Source organism: Nematolebias whitei, chromosome 2 (assembly GCF_014905685.2).
Source record: "Nematolebias whitei isolate Nwh7 chromosome 2, NemWhi1, whole genome shotgun sequence".
NCBI classification, from domain to species: domain Eukaryota; kingdom Metazoa; phylum Chordata; class Actinopteri; order Cyprinodontiformes; family Rivulidae; genus Nematolebias; species Nematolebias whitei.
The window spans coordinates 50,321,622-50,344,508 of record NC_056499.1 but is presented as its reverse complement, the minus strand read 5'-3'; the positions used below and the strand labels follow the sequence as shown (position 1 = coordinate 50,344,508).

At 42.7% G+C, this 22,887-nt stretch overlaps 1 protein-coding gene across 2 annotated transcripts in view; it reads right to left on the bottom strand.

The window, feature by feature from the left end:
* gpn1 (GPN-loop GTPase 1) overlaps nucleotides 1-22,887 on the bottom strand; it is a 37,349-nt gene that overhangs the window by 2,652 nt on the left and 11,810 nt on the right. Inside the window, exons 7-12 of one of the 2 annotated variants that reach the window (XM_037697726.1) lie at nucleotides 21,428-21,473; nucleotides 20,958-21,104; nucleotides 2,998-3,080; nucleotides 2,844-2,883; nucleotides 1,521-1,605; nucleotides 1,342-1,446 (exon numbers count right to left, since the gene is read on the bottom strand). In XM_037697726.1, the coding sequence (XP_037553654.1) occupies nucleotides 1,342-1,446; nucleotides 1,521-1,605; nucleotides 2,844-2,883; nucleotides 2,998-3,080; nucleotides 20,958-21,104; nucleotides 21,428-21,473 (506 nt within the window). The remainder of the gene's footprint in view (nucleotides 1-1,341; nucleotides 1,447-1,520; nucleotides 1,606-2,843; nucleotides 2,884-2,997; nucleotides 3,081-20,957; nucleotides 21,105-21,427; nucleotides 21,474-22,887) is intronic. The other variant, XM_037697727.1, reaches the window with a different exon arrangement.

The window sequence follows — 22,887 nt, the reverse complement described above, 5'->3', positions numbered from 1 at the left end:
CAACTACACGCAAACCATAGATACTACACCTGAACCATAGAAACTACACTGAAACCATAGAAACTACACTGAAAACATAGAAACTACACCTGAACCATATAAACTACACCTGAACCATAGCAACTACACACAAACTATAGATACTACACCTGAACCATAGAAACTACACTGAAACCAAAGAAACTACATGAAAAACATAGCAACTACACAACAAACCATATATACTACACCTGAACCATATAAACTACACTGAAACCATAAAAACTACACCGAAAATATAGAAACTACACCTGAACCACAGAAACTACACCGAAAACATAGAAACCATACTGGAACCATAGCAACTATAGGCAAACCACAGAAACTACACCGAACCATAGAAACTACACTGAAACCATACAAACTACACCGAAAACATAGAAACTACACCTGAACCATATAAACTATACCTGGACTAATACTTTTTTTGTCTATATCCCTTTTCTAGGGTGGCACAGTGGTGCAGTTGGTAGAACTGTTGCCTCTCAGCAAAAAGGTTGTCATCTTAAATCTTGTCCGGGGATCTTTCTGAGTGGAGATTGCATGTTCTCTCTGTGCATGTGTGGGTTTTCTCCAGGTACTCCAGTTTCCTCCCACAAAACAAAAACATGCATGTTAGACTGACTGGTAATTCTAAATTGTCTCTAGGAGTCTCATTTGTCTCTATGTGTCCCTGTGATGGAATGGAGTCCAGACCAGTCCAGCCCCCCCCCCCCCCCCCCCACCAACACACACACACCTTCCCACAGTGACTGGTGGATATGGGCACCAGTGACCCCCGCGACCTAAAAAGGAAGAAGTGGGTAAAGATGACTGATTGATGGATTTCTTTTCTGTCCATTCAGAGCCAGTCGAGGCAGATGGCTGTTCTTCCCAAGTCCAGTTCTGGTTCTGCTAGATGTTTCTTACTGTTCAAAGGGAGTCGTTTCTTTCCACTGTCACCAATGTGGTGCTCAGGATGGGAGAACATGTTAAGATTTAATGCAGACTGCTGGTTTCCTTAGGTAGATAACATTTATTAACTGGTATTTTGTGTTGAATGTGTTGGAATTCATTTAAAGTGACTGTAGTTTTATTTGTTTATGGATCTGTTTTGAATTTAGATATAGGATGTGATGTTTTGCTGTAAAGAGCCGTGGGATTACAGTTGTTGAAAACTGGTGATATTTAAACAAACTAAATTGTATTAAATAAAACATAGAAAAGTGAACATGCTCTGACAACTTGCTGAGCCTGTTGTATATGTTTATAGGTTTGTGTTGTTCATGCTTGTTGGCACTTTGTTGCTGTGTGTTTTCTCACCGCTGTGGTCAATGTCGTCCGTATCGCTGTCCACAGAGTCCTCGTCATTGTTGGGATTGCTGCGGGTTATGATGAGGTCACTAGGTCCTGCCATGTCAGCTTCCCCTGCAGGAGGAAGTTAGTGAGCTGGTTACAACACTAAGACCTGCAGCAGGAGGAACGCTGCATTCAGAGTTTACCTGGAGAAGGGGTCATGCTTACAGCCCCCAGGTCCTTCCTGAGACGCTCCATCTGCTCCAGCTGCTTCCTGCTCTGAGCCTCTGCCTGAAGAACAGGAAGTCACATGTGAGGAACACACTCTGAAGCAAGTTCGGCATAGCTGGGCTTCCTTACTTTAGCCTGGCTTGATCAAACCTAAACCTGTTCTGCGATAAAATGGGACTACTGGAACGAGCTGATCCAGTTCATTATGTTGCTGCAGACAAATCTTCTGATCTGGGATTTATTAAGACCAGAATCACTGAACACTGAAGCTTTTACTGACAGTTTAGGTCAAAGCTGAACTCCAAATGTTCTAAAGCAGGTGATGAGTTCAGCCTCTGTTTTCCACAGTTTGTTTTAAGACAGAAATCTAAAAAGTTAAATCTGGCCCTTTGGACATTCAAAAAACAAAACAAAGCAAAAAAAAAAAAAAAAATATTATTTTTTTTTTTTTAATGTAGAAACGTTTCGTCTTTCATCCGAAAGACTTCCTCAGTCTGAGGTGCTGTATTCAGCTCAGTCTTATAAATAGCACCTTCTCAGAGTGGATCAACCAGTTTTGCTGCTGACAACCAAAACCAGCTGCTCACATGATCAAGAAGGACCATTGGCCCAACGATGGATCGTTAGCACACTGATGGCTGTTTACTATTCACAGGGGGCTGAGTGATACTAGCAATAACAGCATTGTAAAATGGAGACAGTTAAACACGGAGGCCTCCACCCCTGTTTAATGATAGATGATTTCTTTACACAAAGATGGCCTCCTTTACTAATCTTTGGAGCTGTCCATCTTTGTGAAAAGAAATCATCCATCCATCCATCATTAAACAGGGGTGGAGGCCTCCGTGTTCAACTGTCCCCCTCTTACAATGCTGTTATTGCTAGTATCACTCAGCCCCCTGTGAATAGTAAACAGCCATCAGGGTGCTAACAATCCATCGTTAGGCTGATGGTCATTCTTGACCATGTGAGCAGCTGGTTTTGGTTGTCAGCAGCAAACTGGTTGATCCACTCTGAGAAGGTGCTATTTATAAGACTGCGCTGAATACAGCACCTCAGACTGAGGAAGTCTTTCGGATGAAAGACAAAACGTTTCTACATTTTTTTTTGTTGTTGTTGTTGTTGCTTTGTTTTGTTTTTTGAATGTCCAGAGGACCAGATTGAACTTTTTCAGTTTTTTCTACCTGGATTATTCAGCATGCATCAGGATATTTAAGACAGAAAGTTTGCTTCGTAGTACAACCCTCAGATAAACAGACATAAATAACCAAATAAATGTACAAACAAACAAAGCTCACCAGCTGCCTGCGGAGTCGTTCATATTCAGGCCGGTAGTCCCTGAGGAGACAACATGTTCAGTTACTGACGTTTCTTGACCTCTGCCCTTAAGTTTTACATGCCCATGGAGTGATGACACTCCGATCAACTCATTGATCAGCTGACACAACTTACCTCTCATACTCTTTGGCGGCATCTTCCACCTGAACGAACAGCTGATCCAGTCCACTTCCTGTCACAGCAGACACGCCCACCACCTACAGACAGAGTCAGAATAACTTTAAAAGGTTTAAAACAGACGAGACCAGGTTAAGTTTCCTCTGTGAAACGTCTCGTATTCTTCTAACAACAGTCTGCAAACATCCAGGACCTGAGGAGAAAAGTTGTTGGGAGGTTTTGGAGGGAATGTTGTGCCATTCTGGTCTGATGGAGGATTCTAGCTGGCTAACAGTTCTGGGTCTGGGTTCTGGGTATTTGTTTTAGCTGGTAAGTGGTCTAACTGCACTCAGGCCAGTTCACCACCCAGACTCTTTTATGTAGCCATGCAGTTGTAAGGATGCTGTTTGTGTCTTGCTGAAATATGCAAGACCTTCCCTAAAAAAAGGCCTCTGAATAGAAACAGATTGCCAAGCACCTGACAAGGCATTAAAGGCTAGTCTTCATAAAGTATTTATACATGGAGTACAGTGCCTTGCGAAAGTATTCAGCTCCCTTTAACTTTTCAACCTTTTGCCACATTTCAGGCTTCAAACAAAGATATAAAATGTTATTTTTTTGTGAAGAATCAACAACAAGTGGGACACAATCGTGAAGTGGAATTAAATTTATTGGATGTGTCAAACTTTTTTAACAAATAAAAAACTGAAAAGTTGGGCGTGCAATATTTTTCGGCCCCCTTGGGTTAAGACTTTATAGCGCCGCCTTTTGCTGCAATTACAGCTGCAAGTCTCTTGGGGTATGTCTTTATCAGTTTTGCACATGGAGAGACTGAAATTCTTGCCCATTCTTCCTTGCAAAACAGTTCGAACTCAATGAGGTTGGATGGAGAGCGTTTGTGAACAGCAGTTTTCAGCTCTTTCCACAGATTCTCGATTGGATTCAGGTCTGGACTTTGACTTGGCCATTCCAACACCTGGATATGTTTATTTGTGAACCATTCCATTGTAGATTTGGCTTTATGTGTTGGATCATTGTCTTGTTGGAAGATAAATCTCCCAGTCTCAGGTCTCTTGCAGACTCAAACAAGTTTTCTTCCAGAATGGTCCTGTATTTGGCCCCATCCATCTTCCCATCAATTCTGACCATCTTCCCTGTCCCTGCTGACGAAAAGCAGGCCCAAACCATGATGCTGCCACCACCATGTTTGACAGTGGGTATGGTGTGTCCAGGGTGATGAGCTGTGTTGCTTTTACGCCAAACAGTTCGATTTTGGTTTCATCTGACCAGAGCATCTTCTTCCACATGTTTGGTGTGTCTCCCAGGTGGCTTGTGGCAAACTTTAAACAACACTTTTTATGGATATCTCTGAGAAATGGCTTTCTTCTCGCCACTCTTCCATAAACGTCAGATTTGTGCAGTGTACGACTGATTGCTGTCCTATGGACAGACTCTCCCACCTCAGCTGTAGATCTCTGCAGTTCATCCAGAGTGATCATGGGCCTCTTGGCTGCATTTCTGATTGATGACACCATCGACCATGAGATCCTCATTGCTAGGTTGGAGCAGTGGGTGGGCATCACAGGATCAGCCCTCAACTGGTTCAGATCTTACCTCACTGACAGATCCTTTTGTGTCTCCATTAAGGATTTTAGTTCTGCAGCAGCAGAGCTTAAATGGGGGGTTCCGCAGGGGTCCATCCTGGGTCCCCTCCTATTCTCTTTATACCTGCTGCCACTTGGTGCTATTCTCCGGAAACACAACATACCCTTTCATTTCTGCGCTGATGACTGTCAAATTTACTTCCCCCTAAGACACATTGGTACATGCTCTATTCAACCTCTGCTCGACTGCCTGGCTGACATCAGGGACTGGATGGCTTTAAATTTCTTAAGTTTCAATGAAAAGAAATCTGAAGTCATGTTATTCCCTCCCAACGACACGATCACAAACCACTGCATCGACCTCTCCGCTCTAACCCTGTCAGAAAAACAAAGAGTCACTAATCTGGGAGTGATAATGGACCCTTCCCTGAAACTTAACAATCATGTAAACATGATTGTTAAATCATTTTTCTTCCAACTGAGGCGGCTGTCTAAACTGAAGCCCATATTGTCCAAAAATAACCTGGAGACAGTAATTCATGCATTCATTACATCTAGGCTTGATTACTGCAATTTAGTCCTGTTTGGTATCAGTCAGACCCCCATTGCACAACTACAACTGGTCCAGAATGCAGCAGCCCGATTTTTAACCAGTACAGGCAAAAGAGAGCACATTACACCAGTTTTGGCCTCACTGCATTGGCTACCGGTTCACCTTCAAATCCAGTTCAAAATACTACTGTATGTCTACAAATCACTGAACAGTTTCGCCCCCCCCCTCCCCCCCATCTCTCTGATCTGCTACAGCCATATGTCCCACCACGCCCCCTGAGGTCAGCGGACCAGCTGCTCCTCACAGTTCCAGGAACTCGTATTAAGTGCAGAGGTGACAGGGCCTTCTCTGTAGCAGGACCAAGACTTTGGAACAAGTTACCTCTGCTTGTCAGACTGGCCCCCTCCCTCTCGGTTTTCAAGTCCCGTTTAAAAACCCACTACTATTCAATAGCTTTCAACACCAGATGATCTGTGTTTTGAACCTGTATGCTCCACACTGGTTAGTCGTCATTATCTGCATCGTTTTTATGTCTATATTCTGATTTACTTAATTTTGTATATTGCTTTGTGTGTTACCTGTTCTGTCAGTACAGCACTTTGGTTGGCCTTGTCGCTGTTTTAAGTGCTCTATAAATAAAATGGTATGGTATGATATCAGTCGTCTCCTTGTTTGAGATGAAAGTTTAGAGGGATGGCCGGGTCTTGGTAGATTTGCAGTGGTCTGATACTCCTTCCATTTCAATAGGATTGCTTGCACAGTGCTCCTTGGGATGTTTAAAGCTTGGGAGATCTTGTTGTATCCAAATCCGGCTTTAAACTTCTCCACAACAGTATCTGCCTGTTGTGTTCCTTTGTCTTCATGATGCTCTCTGTGCTTTGAACAGAACCCTGAAGCTGTCACAGAGCAGGTGCATTTATACAGAGACTTGATTACACACAGGTGGATTCTACTTATCATCATCAGTCATTTGGGACAACATTGGATCATTCATAGATCCTCACTGAACTTCTGGAGTGAGTTTGCTTTCAGTTTTTTATTTGTTAAAAAAGTTTGACACATCCAATAAATTTCATTCCACTTCACGATTGTGTCCCACTTGTTGATTCTTCAAAAAAAACCTAAAATTTTATATTTTTATGTTTGAAGCCTGAAATGTGGCAAAAGGTTGAAAAGTTAAAGGGGGCCGAATACATTCGCAAGGGACTGTATATACATACATATGTATAGGTTAATCATTAACATATTCCTTACTACCTTGGGGCAGCTATGGCTGAGTGGTTACAGCAGTCGTCCTCCAATGCAAGAGTCGGGGGTTCGATTCCACTAGCACTCACATGTTGAAGTGTCCCTGGGCAAGACAATGAACCCCTCATAGCCTCTGATGTGTGTCCCATCGGTGTATGAATGTGATCTAAAGCTCTGATTAGTCTCTTTAGAATGATTTGTTCAATTAGCTTTGTAGAGATCTAGTAGAGTGCTGTATGAATAGGTAAATGAGGACACAGATTGTAGTGTAAAGCGATTTGAGTGTCTTGAAATAAGATAGAAAGGCGCTATACAAGTACAGTCCATTTACAGTCCATTTACCTTTTGCATATGAATATATGTCTTTTTCAAATGTGTGTATTCTGCTTCTGTTTGCATATATATATTTTTTATATTTATGCCTCAAAATTCCTAGAGGGAGGGAGGGAGGGATTGAGAATCCATCCATTCATACATACATACATACATTCATACATACATACATACATACATATCTATGCATCACAAACAAAGATGAATCCAGCTACAGGCAGGAAGTGTAACACCTGGAGAGCTGTTGACGGAAGAACAACTTTCATATCAATGTGAAGAAGACAAAGAAGATGGCTGTGGACTTCAGAAGGAACAAACCCCCCACCCCAACATAGGAGGATCTGCATTGGAAGTGGTCTCCAGGTACAAGTACTTGGGTGTACACCTGAATGACAACCTCAGCTGGGACAACACCACCACCACCCTGATCAAGAAAGCTCATCAGAGACTCTACTTCCTCAGGAGGCTGAGACAAGCTTGTCTGGGAAGCTCAGTCCTCACCTCCTTCTACAGGTGTGCAGTGGAGAGCATCCTGTGCTCCAGCATCAACATGTGGCATGGAGGCTGCACAGCTGCAGAAAGAAAAGCTTTGCAGCGAGTGGTGAAGGCTGCACAGAAGACTGTTGGAGTCAGTCTCCCCACCATCACAGACAACTACACCAGATGCAGGAAGAGAGCCACCTGCATCATGAAGGACCCCACTCACCCAGCACACACAATTTTTGCTCCGCTCCCCTCAGGAAGGAGGTTGAGGAGCATTGAGTGTAGAACCACTAGACTGAGGAACAGCTTCTACCATGAAGCTGTTAGACTCAAGAATCTCTGACCAGAAAAATTACTGTAATGACACTTTAATTGGTGATATGTGACTTTATCCATGCTGCTGATCTCTTGTAAAATGCTGTATTCATTCATACCCATCTGCTCACCACAGACTCATGTTCAAGCTGCTGTTAAACACACCATATTGTTTTACATTATTAGTGTTGACTGTATATCTTAAATCCTTAAGATACTGTTTCTTTTATATTCAAAAACGTTCAATACAAAAACAACTGGACTTTACTTGTAACAGAAGACGTTTCGCTCCTCATCCAAGGATCTTTCTCAGTTCAAAGAGCAGTGAGTAAGGGATTCAGGTTATAAGGCTGAGTGAGATAAGACACACACACATACGTAGATTAGCAGTTCACACCTAAACACCTTAACAGTATGTCTTTGTTCATCTAATTCACAGATGAGGCCCCTCTGTTCCCATCAGGTATGAAAACCGGCTGGGAATCCGTTTTAAAGTTGCATTATATGTTTTTGAAAGTGGAAATCTGAGGCCTCCTCCTCTGTTAAGAGACGGCTTTTCTCTTTTTACATAAATTGCTTCCTTCACACTCCTCTCAAACCATCTGTGTTCTCGGTCCAAAAGAGTCCTCAGAGTGTCCCTTATCTGTGAGGTGGAGGTGAACAGCTGAATCTTGTCCTGAGGAGGTGGTTCTCCTGTGTTGAGCCATGCGTCTGTGAAGAGGCTGTTTAGTTTCTCCAATGTAGAGGTCTGGACAGTCCTCGCTGCACTGGACCGCATACACTACACCACTCTGTTTGTGTATGGGTGTTTTGTCCTTAGGGTGGACCAGTCTCTGTCTGAGGGTCCTGCTGGGTTTGAAATGTACTGGGATCTTGTGTTTGTTGAAAATCCTTCTGAATTTCTCTGATACTCCAGCAACATAAGGGATGATAATGTTTTTACGTCTGCTGTTGTCTTTTTTCCTGTTTATTAGTGTGTTTTGTAGATTTCCTCGCTAACTTGACAAAAGCCCAGTTAGGATATCCATATGTTTGAAGAGCTTCTTGAATGTGTTTCTGTTCATTTTCCTTCCCTTCTGTCTTTGTGGGGACGCGTTCGGCCTGATGTTGTAAAGTTCTGATGACAGAGAGTTTGTGTTCCAGAGGATGGTGGGAGACAAACAGAAGATACTGGTCTGTGTGGGTTGGTTTTCTGTAAACTTCAATGTTGAGACTGTCCTCTCTTTCCATCTGAACTAAACAGTCCAAAAAGGGCAGCTTGTTGTCGTTTGCATCCTCTCTGGTGAACTTGATGTTGTTATCGACCGAGTTAATGTGTCTTGTGAACACTTCTATTTCCTTAGCTTGGATTTTGACCCAGGTGTCATCCACATATCGGAACCAACGTCTTGGCGTTGTTCCCTCATAGGAGTTTAGGGCTCTCTATTCCACTTCCTCCATGTAGAAATCGGCAACAATGGGTGACACTGGAGATCCCATGGCACAGCCGTGCTTCTGTCTGTAAAAACTGTCATTGAACTTGAAATAAGTGGTGGAGAGGCAGAGATCAACAGGGTGCAGATCTGATCTGGGGTGAAGTTGGTCCTGTTGATTAAGTCCTTGTCTTGTAGAAGTTGTTTTCTGACGGTTTCTACTGCTTCAGAGATGGGTATGCAAGTGAAAAGAGAAGTCACATCATATGATACAAGGGTTTCTCCTGGGGTTAGTTTCAAATGTTGAACTTTGTTAGCAAAATCAATGGAGTTCTTTATGTGATGAGGTGTGTTTCCAACAAGAGGAGCTAAAATACCAGCCAGACGTTTAGCAGTATTGTACGTCACTGAGTTCATGCTGCTGACGATGGGTCTGAGTGGTGTTCCTTCTTTGTGTATTTTTGGAAGTCCATAAAGACAGGGAGTGGCTTCCCCTGGGTACAATCTATAATACAACGATCCATTGATTGTTTTCTCCTTTTCAAGTTTTTGCAGGTAATCTGTGACTTTCTTTTTATAGGTGCTGGTTGGGTCCCTCTTCAGGGTCTCGTAGGTGTTGCTGTCGCTCAGTAGTGTAGTTATTTTTTCCCAGTAATCAGAAGTGTTGAGGACTACTGTGCATCTTCCTTTATCCTTTATTTTTTCTTGCTACTCTACGGTGAAACCAGACATGTTTTCCCTCTCTGCCCCCCCACCTGCTTCCCTGCTGCGCTCTTTTGTCCTGTGAACCCTTAAAAAGCCTCTTTTTTTTCCTGCATACCTCTTAATTGGAAGGATCAGCTGGTCTCAACAAAATCGATCAACTTCTCCCGACAGGAGTCAGGGTAAAGAGGACACTCTGAACTCTAGAGGAAAAATTGGATTCATGATGACGACTAGAATGTACTGTTTGGGTTGGTGGAATCTGGTTGTCTACAAATTCGTGTGGAGGTGTTGAAGCTTGACAGTGCTCGGACTGAATGTGGAGCTGTGACAGGGATTTGGAGCAGCTGTATCAGGACTGTGATCTCACTGGCAGCACTCATGAATGGTGTGAATAATCTTGGAGAAAGCTGTGAGCTCGACTTTGGAGTAAAGGATCAATTTGGCTGTTTTGGAGTTTCCATCAGAGAATATGTACCAGCGAGACTTTAAAGGCAGAAACAACAATTCACCAGTTCTGCCTGACCCAAACTGTGGCCTTGATGCCGGACTTATCTCAACTCCTCCTGGAATGTTTGGAAAACAACAAAGATGTTTTGACTGTTTCCCCACCCCTCCCTTCCCCAAGGCCATGGACATGTAACAGAACCTCAACCGAGCTGAAGATGAACGTCACCTCTTATCTGGACAATGGCTGAGGGGGGGCTCTGGACTATGCTATGACTTTCCCTTTAAAATTCAATGTTTTCACCGCCTATATGTAAATGTATAACGTCTGTTCATGTTGCTTTGCTGTGGTAGGTTTTTTTGATGCCCGGTCTAGGACACGGTGTGAGAGATCTTTTTTTTATACCGTCTCTCCTCATGTTTTCTTTCCTTTTCTTATCTAAGCAAAATATTATTCTGAATAAGAATAAGAAGGCCGCGCTGATTATTTTAGCCGCAGCTTCGTGCACTCCGCCCATCTTCGGACGACTGTACGTACATATTCGCGTTGTATCTCGGTGCAATGCCAATAAAGTTTATTCTGATTCTGATCAGCTGGTAAAATGGTGATGTTTTGGTCCTGGCTGAGTGATGTTACAGCTATCCTTTCCTGTGGTGTGAGGTTTGAAGGAGGCAGTTTGGCACTGAAGAGGGTTGCTGATATGATGTTTCTTTTATACTTTATATTTTTCCTATTTTCAGGTGTAATTGGGACCTTGAGTACACAGTTATGTTCCATTTCACATAAGCTTGAACCTAAAGACACTCAATTTTCTATTCCTTATTTTAATGTTTTCTTCTTGATTAGAGTAAAATATTTTCAGATTAAAATAAAATAAAAATACATTATAAAATAAACAAATTCTTGAGGAATTAAGAAAAAAAAATGGATTTGGGGAAAAATATTGAGGTTTAATGACAAAAACAGGTCAGGCTCACTCTAGTGGGGAAAACTGTATACTTGGAGTTATTTACAAACCTGTGAGGATGGTACCCTCTGGTGGCTGGTCCCCATCCTTACACTCCCTGGTTTCTGTTAATTGTCCTGATTGTCTCCACCTTTGTGTCCTGTTCAGGTGTGTGTGATTGTTACTCTGTGTGTTTGTGTATATAAGTCAGTGTCTTTGTACTACTCGTTGTCTGGGCATGGTCTTGTAATTGTCTGGTGATCTGGTTTTCCTCCTTGTGTCCCTGGTTATTCCCTCGTGCCAAGTAAGTGTTTTGCTGCCACGTCAGCCTATTATTTTGTATTATTAGAGAGCTTATTTTATTCCTCCCTGATTCTGAGTCCTGCCTGCACCACTGGGTTCTGCGCCTGAAACACCAATCCTGACAAAACCATGTGTGGAGTCAGCCTCAGACACAAGGCAGGGCTGTTCAGCTGCAAGAAGGCCAAATATAAAAACTACGGGGGCGGGGGGGGGGGGTTGCTGACAGGAAAATGTAAACGATTCTGTTTTCACAAGTTATTTGGTTTACCAAAAGATCTCATGACCACAGGATGTTACTCAATTCAAGATGGTGGCCTCAACTAAATGACTTTCAAAAAAAAAAAAAAAAACCAACCTATAAATCAGTCAAGTAATTATAGATATTGTGCAACTTATGGTGTGGTAGCAGCTGAGGCATATTTTCAGCCCTTACAGATTGTTACTTTATAATTTTTAAAGATTTTTTTCTACACGTTTGTCCCTCGACAGGTTGTACGTTTACACACTGAAAAGTACACACACACACACACACACACACACACACACACACACACACACAAAACATCAACTCAACAAAGATAACAGGTGACTCAAAACTTTACTGAGCAGGAAAAGTCCAGGACAATACGTAAGTACGTAAGTAAGTAAAGTTTATTTATAAAGCGTTTATCACAGACATAAAATCACAAAGCGCTGTACAATAAAAATCAACGATAAAATATACAAAGAATAAAACAAGCCTAAGAACTACAAGAAGCACAGTAAAATCATGACATAAAAGCCTGGGAGAATAAAAGTGTTTTCAGTTGCTTTTTAAAAACCTCAACAGAGTTAGCAGAACGAAGTTGCAGGGGCAAACTGTTCCACAGTCTTGGAGCCACTGACTGAAAGGCCCCGTCTCCTTTAGTTTTCAGCTGCGTACGTGGAACATCCAAGAGGTTCTGTGACTGGGAGCGAAGGCCATGAGCAGCAGAGTATTTGGTTAAAAGCTGACAAAGACACACATGAGCCTGGCCATTTAAGGCTCTGTACGTCAGCACAAGAACTTTAAAACTGATTCTAAACTCGACTGGGAGCCAGTGTAGTGAATATAGAACCGAGATGATGTGACAATATTTGCTGGATTTGGTGAGAAGTCTGGCAGCTGCATTCTGAATTACGTGTAGACGTGAAACAGAAGACTTGTCCAGGCAGGTACAAAGGGCATTACAGTAGTCCAGACGCAATGACACAAAAGCGTGAATAATTTTCTCTAGATCCAATTCTGGAGACCATAGGTCGTATTTTAGAAATGTTTCTTAAATGAAAGAAACAAGAACGGGAAATAGCTTTAATGTGAGACTCAAAGCCTAATGATGAGTCAAATGTGACTCCTAAATTTTTTACCTTTGATTTGGCTACTGGGCAGAAAAAGGCAATTTTCTGATTGATTTTTGGGTGAAGATGACTGTGAGCAGTAATCAAATGCCCCTTTTCCATTAGTACCGGTTCGGGCCGACTGGACCCTACTTGGCCTGGTTCTGAGGCTTTTCCATTAGTACTGGTACTTAGCTAGCACCTGTTACCATTTTCAGTACCCTTGGCTCTGTGGTTCTAACCCGAACGAAGAGGTACTAAAACGTGACGTCAGAACACTGTCGGTCACTGATTGGCGGAGTCGGGGGCGGAGTCACTGGATCCTTCATAAACTTTTCAAAACAATAATCCGCCATTTGCAATTTCTTGGACTGGAGCAGCGGCTGGACTTATTTTAAAGATTTTAAAAACAATACTGACAACATCTTGGTCTAATGCTGATGTGCTGGCATTTTTTGCATTTGGTGGCCGACAACATAATTCAGAGCAAGCTGGATGGAGCTCTGTTGGTGTACCCCGATCCTCCCTCCGGAGCCTCGGAGCGCCAGGCCGGGCAGGACGTCATCTCTCCGGCTCCAAGTTCAGCTGGTCACCGCGGAAGATCCTTCGATGTGCCAACTCGGAGCCGTGCTGTACCGGTACTACAGGTACTAATGGAAAAGGGGCAAAAGTTTCTGTCTTACTGGTGTTTAAAACCAGAAAGTTACTGGCAAGCCAGTCACTGATACGGGACAAACACTGGACAAGGATGGCCAATTTATCCTGCTGGTGTGGTTTAAATGAAAAATACAACTGAATGTCATCAGCATAAATGTGATAGGAAATATCAGAAAAGGATTGAATAATGCTGGCAAGTGGGATAATATAAAAGGAAAACAAAAGTGGACCCAGAACTGAGCCTTGTGGCACCCCACAATTTAAGGGGGCATAATCAGAGGAGAACCTGTCCATCTTGATGCAGAAAGTTCTGTGAGATAGGTATGATGTGAGCCAGTCCAAAGCTGAGCCAGAAATACCAGCCACAACCTTCAGTCTGTTTAATAAGGTTGTGTGGTCAACAGTATCAAAGGCAGCACTAAGCTCTAACAGGACCAACACAGAGCATTTTCCTTCATCAGCAGCCATTAACAGATCGTTGTGGACTTTTACCAGAGCAGTTTCAGTGGAATGGTGTTTTAGAAAACCAGACTGAAAGGGATCAGACATCTGTAACTGACAGAACCAGGATCTGAGTTGGGTTTCTACAACTTTTTCAAGTAATTTACTGAGAAATGCAGTTTAGAGATGGGATGGAAGTTGGAAAGGGAGCCAGAATCAAGGTTAGGCTTCTTTAAGAGAGGGGTCACTTCTGCTGTTTTAAAATATGATGGGACGAACCCTTTGTTCAGGGAGTTGTTAATTATCATCAACACTGTTGGACCAATACAGGCTAGAGTCTGGACAAGCAAAGAGGGAGGTAGTATTTCCAGTGAACAAGTAGAAAGTTTCATTTTGGCAATTAATGACATCAGGTCATTTAAAGTAATTGGAACAAAAGAAGAAAATTACTCAGAACACTGAGGCTCATCTTGAAAAGTAGAGGAGCTTGGAGATATATTGGATTTCAGGCCCATCACCTTCTTTATGAAAAAAATGAGAAACATGTTACAGTCATTGTTTGAGGTTAATGAAGCCTAGCGCGCTGGAGGAGATACAATACTGCTGATAGTATCAAATAACACTTTAGGATAGTTTTTGTTCAGATGAATAAGATTGCTAAAATACGATGACCTGGCATCACTAACTGCCTTGTTATAAGCACCAAGGAGCTCCTTAAAATATTCCCGGTGGGCAACCAGACCAGTCCTCTTCCACAAGCGTTGTTTTCCGACAAGAGCGCCTGAGTTCTCGAGTTCGATTGTTTAACCAAGGTGAACAGCGGTAAACGGGCCCACAGTGGGTTTTGTAAGGAGCAATACTGTCAAGAATGGTAAGGCAGTGATCATTAGGAGTTAACCAGAAGCTCCACATCAACATCATCGTCATCATCAGGAGGTGTTGTAAATGAAAAGAGGGAAGAAAACTCTGCAACTACAAAACTGTCAATAAAGCGTCTGCGCTTACTGGTAACCTGAGAAAAAGTCTCCAAATAACAGGAAATAATAAAAGAGACAACCTTATGGTCACTGAAAACAACATCTTTTATATGTAGATTATTAAGAGTGAGTCCATAAGTAAAAACCAGGTCTAAAGTGTGGTCTGCAGTGTGAGTAGGCTCAGACACATGCTGTGAGAAGTTAAAAGAGTCCATAATATTAAGAAAGTCCATAGCAGGATGGTTTGTTGGATCATCGACATGAAAATTAAAATCTCCAGAGATGATGATCCTATTTAGCTTCACTGTAGAAGATTAAAAAGTCCTGAAAGTCTGAGAGAAAAGATGAAGCAGGTCCAGGTGGTCGATAAACCCGGATGGCATATATAGGCATAACTTTGCCTATTCAGACCATGATCATCTCAAAGGAGTTGTAAGTAGATGAAGTGATCATTTGACAGAGAAAGTCCTTTTATAGATGACAGCTGTGCCACCTCCACGGCCTGTCATCTGTGGTGCAGATAAAAAAGAACACCCCTCAGGACAGAGTTTCAAGAAATGTGAAACATCATTTTCACACTGCCATGTCTCAGAAATAAACAAAAAGTCTAAGCTCTCAGAGCGAAACAAGTCATTTAAAATGAAGGACTTATTGGCAATAGAGCGTGCATTAATTACCGACATTTTAGTGGAGAAAGCTGCTGACCGTGTAGAGGGGTCCACAGCGGCATCAGGATGACGTGGCAAGCTGCGCAGTGAGTCGGGATTCCTCCCGCGGTGAACTTTGGATGCCCACAGCTTCAGGTGACAACCTGTGTGGGAAACTTCTGGGAGCGTGTGAACTAGTCCAGCACCAACATATCTGAGGTTGAATTGCCTGGCTGCACCGGATGCTGCTTCGTTTTTCCGAAGCTGACGGAGCAGGACGAAGAAGCTGGCTCTCTTCCCCTGCTTCCTTCGTCTGCGTGTCCAGAGCAGGGGCGGATCCACAGGTAAGAGAGGAGAAATGCCGGGAGGGTCACCGGGTTCCAGCGGTGGTGGAAATGTAACTCAGTTTTGATGACACTGAAGGTTGACCCTCACAGACTTGATCGCCAGTAGCGAGTGGCGGTCATATGTCCGCAAGGAAGCCACCCCAGACAGAAACATAACAATAAAATAACATATGAAGTAAGCAAACAACCTGGCAGAGGCCAAGCCAAACACAGGCGCCATCTTGCCACAAAGGCAAGGAGGGAACGAATGTTTCTGTAGGAATTATTATAAAAATGTAAAAAACAAAAAACAAATTAGAATTACTTTATACTGAACCCTGCACCTATAAAACAAGAAGATTAATGTCCGTAAGACCATCGTAACTAATAAATGTGATTGAATTCCATATTGATAGAATCTGGATGGTAATATCTTCACAACATTTTTACACAAATTATTTAGTTTCTTTAGAAGTTTCAGTGAAAGCAAAGGAAATACAGAGCGTCAAACTGGAAAATCTTTATTAAACTAAGCTGCACATTAATTTCAGAATCAGCTTTATTGTCATTGCACAGTTAAGTACAGCGAAATTATGTTCTGTACAACCGTCTGAAGGGTAGACGGAAGCAGTGTTTCCTCTAGTTAACTTGCCATGGCGGGGTGCTCATCTCATTCATGATTTTTGTTGACGGGGGGATGGAGACATGTCTGAGTGCAGCTTGTACCAACAGTTTTTGAGCAGGGGGGGGATTCAGCATGATGGAAGAGGCAACTTTAGCTTTTTAGCTACAGCGCCTGTATTGCATGCTGCTAGCTTAGCGTGACCCGTTTGAGTTGTGAGCTGTTTATACAGACAGTTTTTGAGTGTGTGTGGGAGGGTGTTCAGCTTTAGAGAAAAGGCAACGTGAGCGCTGCCTTTAGCTGTTTAGCTACAGAGCCTGTAATTCGTGCCACTAGCTTAGCGCTATGTCAGTGCTGGGTGGGAGGCAAGTTCGGTTTGGTAGGCGGGGTGCTCAGTTCTGTTGACAGAGTAGGGCACCCCACTTGTACAGTGGGGAGAACAAGTATTTGATACACTGTTGATTTTTCAGGTTTTCCCACTTGCAAAGCTTGTAGATGACTGTAATTTTTATCATAGGTACTCTTCAACTGTGAGTGATGGAATCTAAAACAAAAATCCAGAAAAATACAATGTATGATTTTTATATAATTAATTTCCATTTTATTGTGTGAAATAATTGTGTGAAATTTGATACACCAGAAAAATGAAACTTAATATTTGGTACAGGAACCTTTGTTTGCAATTACAGAGATCAGACGTTTCCTGTAGTTCTTGACCAGGTTTGCACACACTGCAGCAGGGATTTTGGCCCACTCCTCCATAGAGATTTCCTCCAGAGCCTTCAGGTTTCGGGGCTGTCGCTGGGCCACACGGACTTTAAGCTCCCTCCAAAGATTTTCTAAGGGATTCAGGTCTGGAGACTGGCTAGGCCACTCCAGGACCTTAAGATGTTTCCTACGGAGCCACTCTTTAGTTGTCCTGGCTGTGCGTTTTGGGTCGTTATCATGCTGGAAGACCCAGCCACGACCCATCTTCAGTGCTCTTACTGAGGGAAGGAGGTTGTTGGCCAAAATCTCACGATACATGGCCCCATCCATCCTTCCCACAATATGGTGCAGTCGTCCTGTCCCCTTTGCAGAAAAGCATCCCCAAAGAATGATGTTTCCACCGCCATGCTTCACGGTTGGGCTGGTGTTCTTGGGGTTGTACTCATCATTCTTCTTCCTCCAAACATGACGAGTGGAGTTTAAACCAAAAAGTTCTATTTTTGTCTCATCAGACCACATGACCTTCTCCCATTCCTCCTCTGGATCATTCAGATGGTCATTTGCAAACTTCAGACGGGCTTTGACATGCGTTGGCTTGAGGAAGGGCACCTTGCGTGCACTGCAGGATTTTAATCCTTGACGGCGTAGAGTGTTACTGATTGTTTTCTTTGAGACTGTGGTCCCAGCTCTATTCAGGTCAATGACCAGGTCCTGCCGTGTAGTTCTGGGCTCATTCCTCACCTTCCTCAAGATCAATGATGCTCCACGAGGTGAGATCTTGCATGGCACCCCAGACCGAGGAAGATTTTCCGTTATTTTGTATTTCTTCCATTTTCTAATAATTGCACCAACTGTTGTTGCCTTCGCACCAAGCTGCTTCCCTATTGTCCTGTAGCCCATCCCAGCCTTGTGCAGGTCTACAATTTTATCCCTGATGTCCTTATACAGCTTTCTGGTCTTGGGCATTGTGGAGATGCTGGAGTCTGATTGATTGAGTGAGTGGACAGGTGTCTTTTATACAGGTCCAAACAGGTGCAGTTAATACAGGTAATGAGTGGAGAACAGGAGGGCTTCTTAAAGAAGAACTAACATGTCTGTGAGAGCCAAAATTCTTACTGGTTGATAGATGATCAAATACTTATTTCACACAATAAAATGGAATTTAATTATTTAAAAATCATACATTGTATTTTTCTGGATTTTTGTTTTAGATTCCATCACTCACAGTTGAAGAGTACCTATGATAAAAATTACAGTCATCTACAAGCTTTGCAAGTGGGAAAACCTGAAAAATCAACAGTGTATCAAATACTTGTTCTCCCCACTGTATAATGGTAGGAGAAACACTGGGAAGTGTACCGAGGCTGCAGCTTCTATGAAGTGCTGCCCTTATCGCTTAGATAAGAAAAGGGGAAGAAAACATGAGGAGAGAGGTATAAAAAAAAATCTCTCTCACACTGTGCCCTTGACACAGGACACAGTGTAAGGCATGCATCTATCTAGGGTGGGCGATATATCTCAAATATAATATCGTTATATTTCAGAGCATTCTGACGATAACGATAAATTTCGTGATATATATTAAAAAAATACAGAAATCATAGTTATTTATTTGACTAAATTAACTTAACACGTTGCTTTGCAGTATTACATAAAATTTAAAAAAAACGAGTAATTTTACTGAAATGACTTTATTTAGTAAAGTATTCAGTCTCCAAGTATAAAAATAAAAAATAAAAATGATCCTTCTGTTATTTAGATGAAAAAGTCTGCACAAATAGATCAATAAATCCACCACAAAAACTAAAGTGCAGGTGAAGTTTCCCAAAATAACTAAATAAAATGAAGTTTAAGATCTGCTGAGCATAAATGTAACATACAACAAATATACGTTTCCTTTAAATGAGCTTTAACTTCCAGAACAAGGTGATCAGCTGACCCTGAAGCTTGTAGTGTTTCATCTTCCTCTGTTCCTGCAGGAATTATTAATTTCTCTGATGCTCTGTCTCTGATCACCTGACTCTGTTCTTGGTCCATGAACTGTGGAACGGAGACAGTTTAGCTGCGTGTGCTTGTACAGACAGTTTAGAGCGGGGGAGACGCAGCCCGCACCGGCAGCTCAGAGCGGAGTGGGGAGAGAAAAGAAAGATGAGTGGCAGCTTAGAGCAGGGGAAGGGAGAGACAGTTGAGTTGTCTGTACCTGCAGTTTAGAGCTGGATGGAGAGAAAGATGAGCTGCGCATTTGTTTGTTTTTAGCATTTTAGCTAGCTAGTATTGCACACAGCTAATTAGCATCACACCAGTACAGACAGGTGTAGAGGGGGTGCACAGTTCGGTTTGTTTGATCGGCACGCTCGGTTCTGTTAACAGGGTGGGGCGCCCTGACGTATTACGTCATGAAATTAGCATATCATGATATCGTTTTTTTGCCCGGGCAAGCTTTTTTTTACTGGTATTATCGTGAGCGATTTGATATGGCCAAGCCCTACATCCATCCATTATCTTTTACCCGCTTCTTCCATTTTGGGTCACGGGAGTCGCCAGTGCCCATGTCCAGCAATCGCTGTGTGAGGGGCGGGTTACACCCTGGACAGGTCTCCAGTCCATCACAGGGACACAGAGACAAACGAGACAAACAATCATTCACCCTCTCACTCACACCTAGGGACAATTTAGAGTTACCAATCAGTCTGTTCTTTGTCTGTGGGAAGAAACCGGAGTACCCGGAGAAAACCCATGCATGCATGCACGGAGAACATGCAAACTCCAACCATAAAGGCCCCCGGACCGGGATTTGAACCGGCAACCATCTCGCTGAGAGGCAGCAGCACTACCAGCTGTGCCACCATGCTGCCCAGGTGTAAGGCAGCAAATAAAATCTATCTCAGCAAAAACAAAACTCAACATAAATAGACATAATATATATGTGTGTGGAGTGGGTAGAGGGTGAGGGTCGCAGCACTGCTGCCAGGTGAGCGACGCAGCCCTTTGGCGCCTTCGCATCTCCTAGGTTGCTGCACCAGTGGAGGCAATGAGGGAAACCAGTGAAGGCATGAATTTGAGGGAAGGACACAGGACAGTCCAGAGCCCCTCTTAGCCATAGTCCTGATAAGAGGTGTTTGTTTATCAGCCAGCTTGGTGGAGCTCTGACACAGGTCCACATCCTTGTGGAGGGGAGGGGCTGAGGAGGGGAGCAGAGCATCTTGTTTCCATAACATCCAAGGAGAAATTGAAATAGTCAGCCTTCCGAGGCCAGAGCCAGATTCAGATCTCAACATTGTTTTGGGTCAGGCCAAGCTCATTAATTTCCACGTCTGCCTTTACAGTATCGCTAGTAAATCTCATGACGACTTCAAAAAGCTGAATTGTGATTACTTACACTGAAGTCAGACTTACAACTTTTCCAAGATCTATTCCTTCCAACCGTCCGTGAACACTACCACAAAGTTCCACAGTCCTGCCTGCTCAGCTCTGTTACAGGTCCACAGATAGTTCGCACAGAGTCTGAGTGTTGCCAAGCCCGGCACACACATTCCAGACAGCTTAAACAGCTGCTGACGTTTCCGAATTCATCGACAATCCAGATTTCCACCAACTCCAAAAAGCAGAATCCAGTTATCCAATTATGTTTCTAAGAGGGTTCTCCTTCACCCCATCTTCATGTTGAAAAAATTTGAACAACAGTGTTGACAGACCAGCTGAACAAATCCATAGTTTACAATTCAGAAGGTATGCAAAAAGGGGCTCTGAAAAAGGTTCACAAGACAAAGGGCAAAGCAGGGGTGGAACAGAGGAGGAAGTGTCTGCCTTCACCGAGAGCAAGCAAGAAAATGTCAATTTATCTGCAGACCAACGTTCATGGTCCTTGTGAGGCCCTTGAACCATGAGGTGTCTTACCCTCAAGTTTGTGTAGAACTCATCCAGAACCAGGCTCATGGACCGGGTCAGGTTGCTCACATAGGACGTCTCCTGGTTCAGAGCGTCCTGGAAGACCTCAAAGTCCTGCATCCACTCCACGGCAAAGCTGTGGTCGATGATGTCTGTCTGCAAGATTCAGAGAACACTGTCAACAACAAACAACAAATATACTTTGACAAAAACTACAACACAAACAGCAACAGGATAAACATGCATAGGAGACAACAATGTATACAACAAATGATTGAAAACAAACAACTGACTAAAAACAAACTAAAATGGATTGAAAACTGACAACAACAGGCTGAACACAACTACACAAACAATAGGCTAAACAAAACAAACAATACAACAACAGATGAACAACAACCTGATCACAAGCACTAACAAATAAAATAAAGTAACTCAATAACAGACAACAACAACACAAAAAACAACAAACAGCTGACCTTGTTCATGGCGACAATGAAGGGCAGCTTGGTCTTGTAGAGGATGCTGGGAGACAAGAAGACATGATGTCAGACATCACTGCAGGGAACGGCTCGGAGGAAACTGAGTGTAGTTCCATCTTTGAGTTGGTTAACCCCGAGTTCAGTGAAACTCTGAGTACATTAACTGCTGCCTCCGAGTTTATGGATAAGTTAAGTCAAATTCATTTATAAAGCACATTTAAAACAGCAGCTGTCACCAAAGTGCTAATCAAGGAAGTAAATAAAGAAAATAACAAGATATAATTAAAAGTATGAAAAGTAAAAGCATAAAAAAACACAAAAACAATGAGAAACAATGAAATACTAAATCAAATCACTGTGTTAAACAGGTGTGTTTTTATGAGAGATTTAAAAGCAGGGAGTGAAGTGGTCTGTCTAATGTTGGGGGGCAGATTGTTCCAAAGTTTAGGGCCAATGTCTGAAAAAGCCCAATCTCCTCTGAGCTTCAAACTGGTTTTTGGTACAACCTAAAGCAGATGATCAAATGATGTCAGCGCCCGAAAAGGAGCATATGGTTAGGTCAGAGAGGTATGAAGGTGCAAGGTCATTTATGCACTATAAAATAAAACTAGAAACACTTTAAACTGAGTAAAAAAAACAAAAACAATAGATGGACTTTAAACTGAGTTTGTTGAACGTCATTCATGGATTACTCCCCTGGACTCATGGCTTAGCGAAGTAACCAGGTTTACAGTAGTCTAGGATTTTCAGGGTACTTAGACTTGTACACATTGTACCTGGGTAAAATGAAAACCTAACCTGCTCTGGTTTTGGTTGTTTCTAAATTAACCATCGCAGATGTCAACACACCCATTCCCCACCAACCACTATAATTAAAAAAGAAGGAGAACATCTGAAGTGTGTAACAGGGATAATCTCTTTTCTCTCTGCTGCATGTCTGACTTTAACAAACATCTTTAAGAGCAAGAATTCAGATGTTCTTGGTTTTGTGCTAGATGTGCTAGGTGTTGTTTAGGTGTCGTTTTATTTGAAATATGGCAAAAGGTTCAACTCAGTTTATTTCTATAGCTCCAAGTCACAGCAGAAGTTGTGTCAGGGCACTGAACAGAAACATTCACACACAAAAAAAGACTATTCGTGAAAGTTCTCTGTCTAAGGAAACAGCAGATTATGTTGGATCTTCACTTCAACACAGTTTCACATCCTGAGCAAGCACAGGATAGAAGACCTTAACTGGACCCAGACCAGGTGAAATACTGGTTTTGATGGTAACAACCAATCAGAGTGGAGATCTGTCTTCAGTAACGGATCTTGCAGTTCAGCTGGAACAAGTAAAATCCTGGAGTCCATGGTAACAGACTGAGATGGTTTCAGGACCTGCGGATATTTCCTGCTTATGTTTCCAACACTATGATGGTGTCAGACTAGTTTTAAATGCATCCTGCTGAATGACGTCA